At 42.2% G+C, this 13,492-nt stretch overlaps 1 protein-coding gene across 3 annotated transcripts in view; it reads right to left on the bottom strand.

Moving 5' to 3' along the window:
* Positions 1–13,492, bottom strand: part of nexmifb (neurite extension and migration factor b) — a 54,139-nt gene that overhangs the window by 8,698 nt on the left and 31,949 nt on the right. For all 3 annotated transcript variants that reach the window (XR_015036925.1, XM_085790081.1, XM_085790080.1), the window contains exon 2: positions 3,494–3,624. Coding sequence is in view for 2 of the 3 variants with exons in the window: in XM_085790081.1 (XP_085646207.1) it covers positions 3,494–3,575 (82 nt within the window). In the remaining variant the exon portion in view is untranslated. The remainder of the gene's footprint in view (positions 1–3,493; positions 3,625–13,492) is intronic.

The raw sequence follows: 13,492 nt of genomic DNA, 5'->3' as shown, positions 1-13,492 counted from the left end.
TGTTCACAGAGGTTAACTAGCAACGTCCCCCATTTTAGGATGGATGCGCCTAATCACTGTTGAGGTAGTGATAAATGCTTGAGGGAAAGACTGCTTAACAAACGGCATCCAACATGGCTGTTTCGGTGGTGAATAAATCTTTGAATATGGATATGATTTGAGAGTGATTTAACGAGGTAATGAATTTTCTGAGAGCTGGTCTCTCTGGGTCTGCGGCCTGCAGACACATCGGAGCAACCAGAACGCCTACTAAAAGCATACAACTGCGCTACTGTCATCCTTAATGAAGAAAACCTCAGGAGAAATATGCATCTTCCCTTTTTCCTCTCGGAGTCAGAAAACTGTTATAGCAGCAACTTGTCAGAGGCTGCAGAAGCAACACAGCGAGGCGTTTGCCATCAGTTCCCTTCAATCTGTGAGCCAAAATGACCCCTGAGCAAAAGCATGTTACTGACACATCACCAACCACATGGCATCATATGGCACTTACTGTATTGTAGAGACAGGAGCAAGACTACAATTACAATTTTCCAGGCATGGACTCAATTCATTCAGATTTATCAGTAGTAACAGTCGAAGTACTTGAAATCTACTAAGTAATTTTTTCAGCACTCATAGACAATATACATAAAAAGAAATTAACCTTACAAAAAAAGCAAGGCCGCAGATAGAGGGAAATTACAAAAAGGGGGAGAAATTAACTTCCGCTCTCCCCCCGTGCTTGCATGAAACCTAAGCTGCCACCTAATCTATATAAAGATTGTTCAAAATTGCTGTGAAACATTAAACTCATATTGAGAAATGTGTTTCCTCTGGGTTTATAATGGATTAACAATCTATCCTATCCAATGTGTGTGTGCATGTGACTTTCTGGTGTGTGTGTGTGTGTGTGTGTGTGTGTGTGTGTGTGTGTGTGTGTGTGTGTGTGTGTGTGTGTGTGTGCGTCTGTGTGCGTCTGTGTATAAGAGAGACAGAAAGAGAGAGAAAGGGTGTGTGTGCATGCGTGGATGAGTGTGTGTGTGATAGAGTGTGAGTATTGGCTTGGGGGTATAGTGTTATCGAGAGGCCATCTGTCTCCAGCTGGACCATTAGCTCTTCAGCTGTTCAGAATGTGCCACAGATCAGTCAGTCAGACAGGTACACAAACACACACACTACACTCACGGCACACGCATACGGGTTCTTACGATGGCGACTGTAGCTGACAAATTGAGTTTGACATTGGAGGTCAAAGGGGGATCGGCGGCCTTATTTTCACTGATATAGTGCAGCATAATGTTAGCACTGCATCTATGCTGGCAAATGTAAACAAGATAAACATCCAAAATACTCACTGCTGCCAGAATTCAATATCAATCTTACAGAAAGAGCAGCTCGCATCCTAATAATAAAAAAAAACAAGCTTTATGCACTCTGAGATCATTCTAACACACAGTTGTAGTTTTATAACTGTGTGTATTAAGAAGTGCAACTTGAATAAAAGCTGAAGCTGGATATGACACTGCAGCCCATGCAAGCTGGCATGGACATTCACCACTGAACATATGGAAGAACCCCGGCTGCTGGCAGGTGGCGGTGATCTTCTGATCCCCGGCCCTGCCAAGCCCAGCCATGCTAGACAGCCCCACCACCGCCAAGCTAGACCAGACCAGACCAGCCCAGACCAGTTAGCACTCGGAGCTCTCTCGCTCTCTAGCCATGGCGGTCCAGGACTTCATCCACCTGAGGTAAGCCCGAGCCCTGAGCACTGTGCCAGGCGACTCTCTCCGGGGAAATGAGCCCATGCAGAGGGACATGGTCATGGACATGAGGAGAGAGACGAGTTGGCGCCTGTGGCCTCATCTATTAGTGTGTCAGATGCCACACATGCACTCACAGCCACACATGCACATGCACACATATATCCATCCATCTATTCGCCTCATTTCTCGAAATAGGAATAGGAAAAAAATGAATATGTAACTGTCTACATGTAGAGTACTTATGTCCCTGATATTATTAAATAAAGTCATACATCCATTCTGATGGACCAAAGGAATAACAGCTGAAATGTCACAATATGAAATACAGTGCAGATGAAAACCGCTTTCCCCTTTAAATGGCTTTTTAAAATCACTCCAAATTCCCAGCCCCCCCCTCCATCCTCCTCCCTTTTCTGCTCGCTATCTCCTTCCCTTCCAACTTGCCTGCTCCTTATCCCTGTTATATGAAGGCTTTTACAGTGGTAAAATGCAGAGCTAGCCGTTTTGCAGCTCAGCCACCCGGGGCGTTCCCTCATCCAGCTGGTAGGCCAGCCACAGATGCCGCTTGCTACCTTTTTGCTCCATCCCCACTATATGACATTTTGTGAATGGTGGGGGGAAGTCAATCCAGCCAGTACAGGATGTTCATAACAAGTGGTGAGTAACTGCAGCATGATTCATGGCCATCCTCCTCAGAGAGCTGCCCTATTCCTGCTCAATGGAGCTGCTTTCACCCTTTGCTCTATTTCTCTTTTCCTTACTCCCATTCTCTATCCTCTCTCCCTCTCTCTTTTCCTCTCAGTGCCTCTCAGGGAACAGACTAGTGCTGGGGATAATCTGTGTGATTCTCACAGTGGGAACAAGTCAGTCAGTGAGACTGACCAGAGCTGAAACATCTAGATAAAGGATCAGTGGTTCTTGGTAGAGGTAAACTATAGGGGGCAGTAGGCAGTGGCTGAATGAACTCCGGAGAATGCACAACAATAGTTCAGTAAAAGGGACGGACTGTTCTGCAAAATGCACCTGGAATTATTTGAATTACGTTTTTGTCAGGAGCTCACATCATGTAAATATTATTATTTAGTTCATGAGAATACACAGGCGAGGAGTTGACACAACCTGAAAACAAAAACTAAACAAATAAGTCTGAATAAACAGTATTTTTATACCAAATCCTTCATTTGCCTATGTAAATGAATGAGAATGAGTATGAAAGAATTAATAGCTTCTACCCTTTTTCACATTTGCACCTTTTTATGCCAAAAAGGAGATGTTATATTTCTGAGTTGTGGAGGCATCGGGAGAGAGGATTAACAATAGCTTAAAAAGCTTCATTCAATGTTTCTTTTCCACTTTTCATCTAAAAAAGACAGGATGTGTTTCACGTTCCCCATATCTTGTCAAACAGCTTAAAACTGTGGGTGAAAAGCTAATTCAAGGAAAGCGAGTTCCATGGTATGCAGTAATACTAACCACTAATTGTCTTTTCAAAGTTTTCATGCTGCTGTGAGAGAAACGGTTGTCATTAAGCTTTCATTTATTCTAACGAATGCTTGATTATTCTTGGGAAAATTAAAATTCTTTCTCTTAGGTCAACAACCAAGTATCTGTAAATGTTAAAAGCACATTTTCCAAGAATTAAAATGAAAAATTAACATTTTCATCTTCATTGCTCAGTTTACCAGGAAGTTAAAAGTAATGAATGAATATTATGTTTACAACTATATAAAAAAGAAACGTGAATAATTCACCTGTATTCTCCAGTACATTTGCATTCTCTGGTTCTGTAGTCTTCACAATCAATGTGAGACTGCTGTCTGTTAACACATCCATCAATACGGCCCAATGCTGCACCTCCTACGCATCATTTTGACTGTCCCACCTGTTGAAAGAGAAAGCCGGAGAGAAACAGAGAAGACGGAGAGAAATACAAAGAGACATGAGTACGAAGGGAATCAATAAAGGGTGACTGCCGTGTCTCTAATGCAAAAAAACACTAACAGCAAAACATTAGATTTCATCACAAAAAAAGCACTGACACAAGAAACAGGCAAACACAAAGTTGCAGTAATTGTAGAAAAAGCTCCAAACATGATAGAGACATCAAAGAAGCCCTTTGGGCACCAAACAATCAGTCATTTCTTCTCCGTATCACAGATTCGTGTCTAAAATTAATTTAAACTTTGCCAACCAAGAAAGTACACAAAGAATTGCAGCTGAGATCACTATGGCAACTGTATGCCATACTATCCTATTTTAAGCTTCATTTAACATTTATAGCAGAGTTGTTAACCTATGCGAACCTTACATAGGCGGCTCTGAGCATATTTGTTTATTGTAATTAGCTGACTCCCTCCCTTATGTGTGCCTCGGCAGCAGGGAAACCAACCCGCCTCAAAGAGGAGAGACTAAAGAGATCTGAGTGAGGCGGTGACAGCAAACTGTGAACACTAACAATACTTTTTACTGTAACGAGCAATTGAGAAAGTGGGGGTGGGGATGGTGGAGAGTATACATAGCAGGATGCACTGCACAAGGCATGGAGTCATTTAAAACAATACCTTGAAGGTAAAGAGAAGAAAAAAGAAGGTGAAGTTTGTCAGCCTCTTGAAAATGGGTGGGGTGGCACAGAGAAGAAAAAGCATATTAATCTAGAGTGATTCCTGAAAGAATAATGACGGCACGAGAGACTATAGGCCAGTAAATGATGAACATTTGATGCTGTGGCCTCCTGCCTGTTTATATTGTTTTCTTTTTTTTTCAGCTGCTGCAGTCCTTCTCCGGAGGAGTGGTGCTGCAGGATGACAAATGAGCCAGGGGAGGGGATCTAATAACATGATCTCCTTGTGGTGTGAAAAGGGTGGCTGGGAGATTAAGACAGACGGCAGACAATAAGACAAAGGTAGTGTGCGGCTGACTACAAACAACTGCCATCTCTTTCATCCTATTGCCTCTAAATGTCATTAGCTGTTCACTGACCTGAGCAGCAGAGTTACCTGAAGGGAACCCCTGCTTCAGCTTATACTAGCAGACACACCGGCTCAGTGGGTAATTACCTCATGAGCCATCACATCTGCTCATGTGTGCAGCAGGTACAGGGACCCTGTGGGTAGACCCAGCCAGAACCTGCTCCTCTCCTCATTCAGAAGCGCTGTTACTCCTAAAGCTGAAACTTAGCTAAAGGATGGTTTTGAGGTCATCTTGTACCAATTCAGCACGCTGGGAAACTGAAATTCTACATTTGGCAATAAATACATCTTCTTTGACAAAGCATGAACTGGAATTGGATATCCTCTCCTGAACTGGCTGACCCAGAAGAGCTAAGCCCAGGCCTTATCAATGCAACAATCCCTAGCACTCTGAAAAAGGGAAAGTCACAGCAGCACCCTATTAAAAATAGGCTGTAGCCACCGTGCAGTGTGTCTCCGAGTGGCAGTGACACAACACACAGCTGGGTTGCTGGTCAGAGCTACAGAGGTCCTGCCAGAGCTCAGCACCTAGAGCTGCTTGTGGATGTGCAGCAAGGTCTCTGCATGTGTGTGTGTGTGTGTGTATGTCTGTGTTTATGCCCAATTGCATGTGTGTTAGACAAAGCCCCAAGGCCGAGGATCCACAGCATCAGCATCCACTGGCAGGAGCTGCACATACAATCACATGAAGAGAGAAATAGAGAGAGACAGAGAGACAACACTCCCAACACCCCTCCTGCCAGCCAGCTCCAGTGCCTCAAATGTGTTTATTTTCCACATTATTCATGATTCTCCTGTATGCCCCCCCCCTTCCCTTCACCATCTCCACCACTCTGTCAAGACCTGACGAGAGGCCATTTCAATAATGAAGATGGACTAACTGCAATAGAGAGTGCACATAAATTGGAGCTACAGCCAACAAGCATGTCCAATTTGCCAAGCGGTTAAGCCTGATGTCTGGGTGCAGCTTTAAGAGAGCGCCGCGGCTGCCGTCAACAGGTTTGTGCCGACCTGATTCATCCATCCACATCATTAATACTTCACAGAGGGCACCACCATTTAACTCTGCAGCAGGAAACCGCTCTTTAAACACCACACATTAGGGCACGTAATCACTGTGCACTCATTTCTGGAGCATTCAGCAGGTGCGGGAAAATGGCTAGTGCTTCTGACCTCTCCATTGTTCTTGCGTGTGCGCTGGGGTTCTTTGCATGATGCAAAACAGAAATAGAGACAAAGAGCAGAGAGTGGGAAAAGCCAAACAGAATGATTAGGATTTTATTTATCCTTTTAAACCCTCCTCCACCTCCTCCACACACCATGTGTTAATGTGCAAGCTGGATAACAAGATAAGAACATGTTTACTCTTGCTATATAGAACTTATCAGCGCCACAATCAAATTCCTGCAAGCCTCTTCCCCTGTCCTCGTTGCGTTGCATTTCTCCTTGATTCGATTGCATTTCTCTCCAATGAAGCTGCAACAAGAGGGATGGCAGGAGTGGGATTGTGTATAATTGCCGAAAATACGAAGCAAGGTCCCACAGCAGTAGTATATGTCCATACAAAGGGCTCATTGTGTCAACAAAGGGAGAGAGTCAGGGGCCAAGGAATAGATCCCCAACAGAGGAGCTCTCAAAGAGGGCATAGCGCCACAGGGAACACTGATCCAAACAGACAGCGCTGAAATGGCGACTCCTCTTTTCAGCACAGGTATACAGTTTCAGAACAGGTTCACTGGCTGGCTGCAGACAGGCTGAGTAACCTGCCTCACACGCAACTCACGGTAATACTCTTGAGCTTGTGAGCGCGCAGCGGTACGTGGTGGGAGTACAGAGAAACACAAATTCAATACAGGCGCAGGTACACAGTAAAGTCTTACATACACATTGTATTTACAGACTCACATTTACAGGTATGAACTTCTTTCGTCTTTCATCTTTCAGGCCAGAATTTCTATCTCTGGGAATGAAACACAAACTGAATACTGTGAATGGTAGTGGGAGTACAGACTCCTTTTTAATATAAGTAGAGGCTCTTCAAGGTCGAGTACAATTTTTCACATGCCCAGGTCTCTGAATTTAACCTGTCCTACTGTTGTGAAGAGGGAAACCATTCTCCAGACAAGCTGCATATCTCACATTCTGAGAGAAAAAAACACAAACTCCACACACACAGGCCTCTGCAGACTTGAGATCAGTCAACAGTGCTATCAGCTGAGCCATCACGCCACATTTCTTTAACCTACGATATTCTCTTGTTAACAGGTGGACTACAGAGCTCTTCCATAGTCCCCTCCCTGTTCATGTCTCTGTTCCTTCTATGTTGCAGAAGAAGCAGTAACTCTCTGGTTCTCTCCCTCCCACTATTTCTGTTTCTCTCGCACAAACATGAGCATTGTTCTGTCGAAGGTCAACAGTTCTTCTAACAACCAATATGTTAGAGCTCTTCTCTTCCGAGGGTCCTGACTCACCAGGCCAACCTCAAAGATGCAACGCTGCCAATGGCCGACAGATCAAACATTTTGCATCAGCTCGTGTCAGTTTATTCTCTCTGTTAAATCCTTTACTTGAACGCATCGCAAAGAGCACAGCCGACTGCCTACTTGTATTTATGTTGTGTCTACATGACTGTAAAGACCAAGCGAGTTGTTTGTATTAAAGGCTACCTGATACATCTGAACTCACTATTTCAATATTAACATTTAACAAAAATTATTTTTTCTTTATCTATATCTGTATTTTATCACAATAAGCTAAATAGGTCTCTACACGTGTTAATCATGAACTTAAACCTCTCTTAAAGGTTGAGTGTGTACTGTAATATGGGGGTAAAAACAAGATATCTAGCTTACTCACTCGCTCGCATTCACCTCTTCCGTCGGCAAAGTGACGGTGGCCTCCCGGGAAAAAAAACTTGTTTACCATGACTGGGGCGACTGGGAGTATTTCAGGAGATCTAAACCATTTTACAATATGTCTGCTGTTTCCTACTCCTTCTTCTTTCCTTCTTTGTTGGTTTAGTCACGCAAAACTCAAATTTTCCGTTAGGGCTGTCGTACAAACATGGCGGCGCATGATGGTGACACTCTCTAAAGCAAGACCATTGCTATATGTAGTACATATAAAAGAACAATTAAGGCTATGTAAACCAAACAGTTTTTTATTTTATAGATTATACACTTATACAAATATATTCATGGGTAGTATATTCAGATTTTGCCAATTATGCCAATTATTACACACTGAACCTTTAATTGATTATCTGGATTGATTTTATCCATACACACGACATATTATTACCCTTTACCTTACTTAGAAGTTGAAAAGCATAACATGTTAGCAAGTTGGAAGTGTTTGTTTCCAGCTGATGACTATACTGTAATATACCAATATTTGTCTTTGTTTTGCTCTGTTTTGTTCTCCACCAACTCCCGAGGGAATAATCTGACTGTTCAGCTGATGAATACTCCACCACCTATTCACTTTATCTGCCTGCTGTTTGACGTGGTGTATAGTGTAGGTTTTTATAGGTTTTTTGCTGAATAGAGCTGCCTGCAGAATCGAGAAACAGCAGTGAGGGGGCGGTGAGACTGAACCAAAACATTAAAGTTGCAGCCGTAAAACAACAACAATGACTTAATAATAAGCACTAAAAAGCTCCATGAAGGTGATGGGAATTGCAGAGTAGGGTTATAATTCTCTCTGGGTTCATCACAATCACATCCTTTCAAATTACATGTATTTTTATTCATTGTTGATACAAAAATATTGATTAGAGCAGCTTTAAATTATTATTTTATAATTACAGTTTGCTCAGACTCGCAATCAGCACTTCGGACTGCATCACATTTAAAGGAATATGATATGATTCCACTAGCACAAAAAAATAACAATGAATTAACAAAAATATTCAATTCTATTATTTATAACCCTATTTGTAATCCAAAAAAACATTACAGAATGAAATGTAGAGCAAAACAACACAGCAGCTCATGAAATTTGGTGGCGTAGTGTGTCAGAGCCACAATAGATCTACAGTGTGTAGGTGTGGGTGTCCTGAATCATGCCTGTGTTTTTGTTTCAGACGCCTCTCAACACAAAGCTCAGAGCTTCAGTTGGCCAACTCTGTCATGAAGATTGCTTGTCAGGCAATATCTGTGCCACAAGCTGAAGACAAATCGTGAGCTTAGAATTATAGGGTTCTATCTCCGTTTTGGGTAGTTCCGAGATATTGAGCATCAAAGTTCCAACTCGGCTTGTGTTTTGGTTGATAGAACATTTTTATTTTATGAATAACTAATTAAAAAAATGTTGAAAATTTAAAAATAACACCACACAGGCATTAACAGACCACTAATGGATGATATTATGCAAAAAACTCAATTTTGAAAAAAATGGAGATAGAACCTTATAATTCTAAGCTCACGAAATCTCAGTGATTTTGTCTGTGACACACGTAGAGAGAGGAGGGGAAAAAATCCCACTTTCTTATCTTAATTCAGTGGTCCCGTCCACATGTGATTCTGCTACCGGACGCCTTCTCCGCCAGATGTTTGGTGCTGTATTTGATCAAACATCCACACCTAAAATCCCTGACATAGCCATGGTGATGGCAAAGATATGGTATCTGCTTGAGATAATCATCGTCAATCACAGGCGGCTGAAGAGCCCAGGAAGCGTCTGATAGGTGGAGATTCAGTATGAATCAGGATTATAGAGCTAGATCTTTATCAGCACAGCACAACCTGCAGAGCCAGACCTGGACAATTGTAGCCACTGTTACCTCTAAGGACTCTGTCTGCCTCAGAATAAAGGTGCAGATATGTCAGAATCCAGCTTTTTCTCAAGAGACTGCTCAGTCCATTAGTATCTTTCTCTTAATGAGATTGCAGTACTGCTGAGATATAGCATGTGAGTGACACTTCTAGCAGGATTTAATCTGAGCTCAGTATGTGGCTTCAGAGTGGATTTTAACTCTCTCATCTGCTTTTAGCCCACATCTCCTGTAATTTCTTCAATTTAATGTCTACTTCAAGGACAAATTCAGTATTTGTGGAGGACTTGTCAACTGTTTTGCATTCGTATTCAATAATTTTTGCCCCGTGAATCATAGATATTGCAAATATGGGATTTTGGTCATGTGATAATAGGAAAGAAATCTGCTGGTGTTTTCACGGTCAACAATAAACCCTTAACCTCGACAGTTCTCTTGTACATGACACCAAGATCCCTTGGTTCTTGCAAGGAGGCAAACTAAAATGGCCTTTCTATGCTTTTAGTATACAGTGTTTATTATTTTACACGAGTTTCCAAATGCAAATGGCTTTTTAAACATTTTAAGGACATTGTTATTTGTTACAACATAACCTCAACTTACTGCAAAACAAATATGTGTCCTCGGTAGCAAGTCAAAAACATGGCCAACTATAAAATATGATTCAATGCAGCACAATATCTCTAGAGAAACAAACACCGTTGCAACACATAATGTTAAAAAATTGTTGAAGATGCCTTTGAGTTGCACTGGATAACCATGGTAATGTTTTGATTCTATTCACCTACTGTCCTTACAGTACAATAGCAGAATATATCATACAGTGACTATTGCATTAAAAGGAATAATACAATTGTATTTCATAGGTGTTATTATCATTATATTCTACTGGAGGTTAATCATCCAGTTTGGATCAGTGTTTCTTGGCAATTAAAAATTTAACAGATTAAACTGCTTAAACATGTATGTTTATGTTGTATTTGTACACATTTGTTGTTTTAAAATTAAAGTGGTTTTATAAAATCAACCAACACACTGATAATTGCTGCAGGTCTTCTGATTAGAGAAGACACTACCACCTTCCTAGTGCTGCATGCTAATATTTGTTATTAAGTATTTATTATTATGGAAAATATGCACTTGGAAGATGGCAGATAAATGCATTATTAAATCTGTTATTCTCAGAGTTAGCTTTACATACTACGTTGTACATGCAGGTACAAAATGTAATGGAGAGATAACATATTTAATTTTGTGCTCTTGCCCAATGCCAAAATGAGAACATATACATGGCAACTATGTCTCTTTCTCTGTTTATCATTTGCACAACCTGAGCTATTAACAGTCAGGAAAAAAGACACAGAGAGAGAATGAGAGGAAAGAAACAAGCAGAGGGAGAGCTTAGAGTGAGGAGACAGACAGTCGATTGCAATGCATCACTGCATGCCTCCAGAGGCTGCTGCTGCAGCATGTGTTTACAGTGCTGCTTCATTCATACATGTACAGATGATCAGTCAAAACAAGGCTGCTGCTTGAAACAAAAAAAAAAGTGATGGAGTCTAAATGGGGATGGGGCCCTGCCGGCAAAGAAGAATGGCAATAAGGCAGGCAGTAGGCAAGGTGTTAAAAGTTGATTAGGTTGTTAAAGGTCACATAGTCAGGCCTCATCAGCTGTCCCAACGGAGCACAAGAAGCAGCTCGCGGCCTCAGCACTGCTGCTAATGAGACAGGGGCAATGGCATCCTCGCTAACATATGGATATATCCCGCTCCCATGTACAACAATCTTCTTATGGTACATGAGAGTACGCGCCAGTACCCAGTTAATGTGATGACATTAACAAAAGCACATCTCAAAGCCTGAGGTTGCTATAACAAGCCCCGCACAAGAACACACAGAGCAGAGGGAGACTGGGTGAGGCACGGAAAGCTAAATTATTCGATCACAGAAATTGTAAATGCACTGTAGGTTTATATGAGCTGATACACACCGCACACACTCACTCATACACACAACTAACACACCATAAACTTTCACATTACAGATTCATTTGCTCATTTGAGCAAATCTCTGTTTGGTCCACCCACCGCTCATGAAGGGTCAGTCTTATGAAACGATTGCGTATTTAATGAGGCTCTGCATACAAGCAGCTCTACGCACAAGCTCACACACACAGGCATGCGCACACACACACACACACACACACACACACACACACACACACACACACACACACACACACACACATTCCCATACACACTCATTACATACACAGCGCTCCCACTCAGAACAGTTAAAAAGATGCTGATGTATGAGTAAGTGCTGATAAATACAGAAGATGCATCCACCCCCCAGAAACACAGAGCCAAAACTACTGATCATGACCAACCCTATGAACTCCTGACTGATACACACAAAGCCATACACGCTTGCAGTGCATGCATGAAATAATCTTTACTGCAATGGCGGAAAAAAAAGGGTCGACGATCAGCGATGCAATCATCATATTTCCAACAGGTGCATTTATTAGAGCCATGCTTCGTTTGCTTTGCTGAATCTAAATCAGGCTGGGGGGTGGGGGGTGGAGGTGGGGGCCATTACACTGCAGTGATCAGTGCTAATACAGTGACATTATGTCCTGCAGGTTTACATGCCTGCAAAGGCACTCTGTCAATGCCTGTTTCTGCCACAACAATGCCTGCAGACACATTATGGGTTGAAGTGATCAATATTTTTTTATTACCACCACTTTGTTCTATACCTCTCTCACATACAATCTAGAATAATTGACATTTATGCATTTTTTTAGGGCCACTGCTTCTCTTTTTTTTCTTGCGTGTCTGTGCATGTGTGTGTGCTCCTAGCTATAAATTAACACGTGGCAACATTTGGCTCTGGTTATCCATCTCTGTGTGCCTGTGTTTGTGTCCAATGTAGTGCATATATACTGTGTGTGTGTGTGTGTGTGTGTGTGTGTGCACACCATACTTGTCTGTTCAAGGACAAACCTAAAGTTAGAGTCTCTCAATATGAGAAGCCCTTAAAGGTGAGGATAGATCGCAGGGAAAGGGCATCAGAGCAAGAAGTGATGATGGTCGCTATGGTGCTAGCCAATCACAGCTGAGAAAAGAAAAAAAACTGTGCATGTAATGACAAAGAGATATGGTGTATCCTTTTTATTTCAAACTGTGGAAGAACAGACCTGTCTATGGCGGAGATGGTGGAAAAACAGCAAAATCACACTCAATATCAGTGTTGGCTACAGCTGCCATCAATGGCTAATCAATAGAGCAGTGCACCTATGGGAGACATGTTCCATCAAGTCTGCGGGTCAATGTGTTTGCCAGCAGATAGCACTGGTTTATTTTCCCTGACGCTTGTCCCCAGCCCTATACCCCACATGCTTGATTAGCTGCCCTGCTTGACTCCATTGATGTGTATCAGTGGTCACCCCCGGAGTCCTATCAGCCGGGGACTCTCAGAAGGCACAGGGTGAACACATGCGACCCCTGCCCTCTGCCCTCTGCCCCCTGCCCCAGCATGACCCTCAGCTAATTAGGGTGTGTGTGTGTTTACCAAACATCTGCTCCACTTGCACCATTACTCTACTGTCTGAATTGCAGAATCACGTTCAAAACACAGACACAAATAGTATTAGTGAGTTATGACGCAGAGGTGGGCTAAATATTGAGCGAGATAAAAAAAAAAAAAGAAAAACAGACGAAAAACTGCAGCCAAATTACTCAGTATGTTACAGTATTGGCTGGTTTAATGAAACAGTAAAAATGTGGGTTTAATTATTACATCAGTGGTCATTTGTTCTTTGGTTGATTTGTCCTTTTTATCAGCAGCGAGCTCGTTTGTCAGCACGTACATGTCATAACCACACAGACTGACAAACAGAATGTGAGAACATGCACGCAACACAAGAGCTAGTAATTAATGAAATGACCTCTGAATGCTGCACCTACAGCAGCCACCTCTCATCATAGCTACACACACACACA

The sequence above is a fragment of the Trachurus japonicus genome, chromosome 10, assembly GCF_045865225.1.
Source record: "Trachurus japonicus isolate A0001 chromosome 10, Traja_1.0".
Taxonomy (NCBI): domain Eukaryota; kingdom Metazoa; phylum Chordata; class Actinopteri; order Carangiformes; family Carangidae; genus Trachurus; species Trachurus japonicus.
The sequence above is the reverse complement of the archived record's forward strand: the minus strand, read 5'-3'. Positions and strand labels throughout refer to the sequence as shown.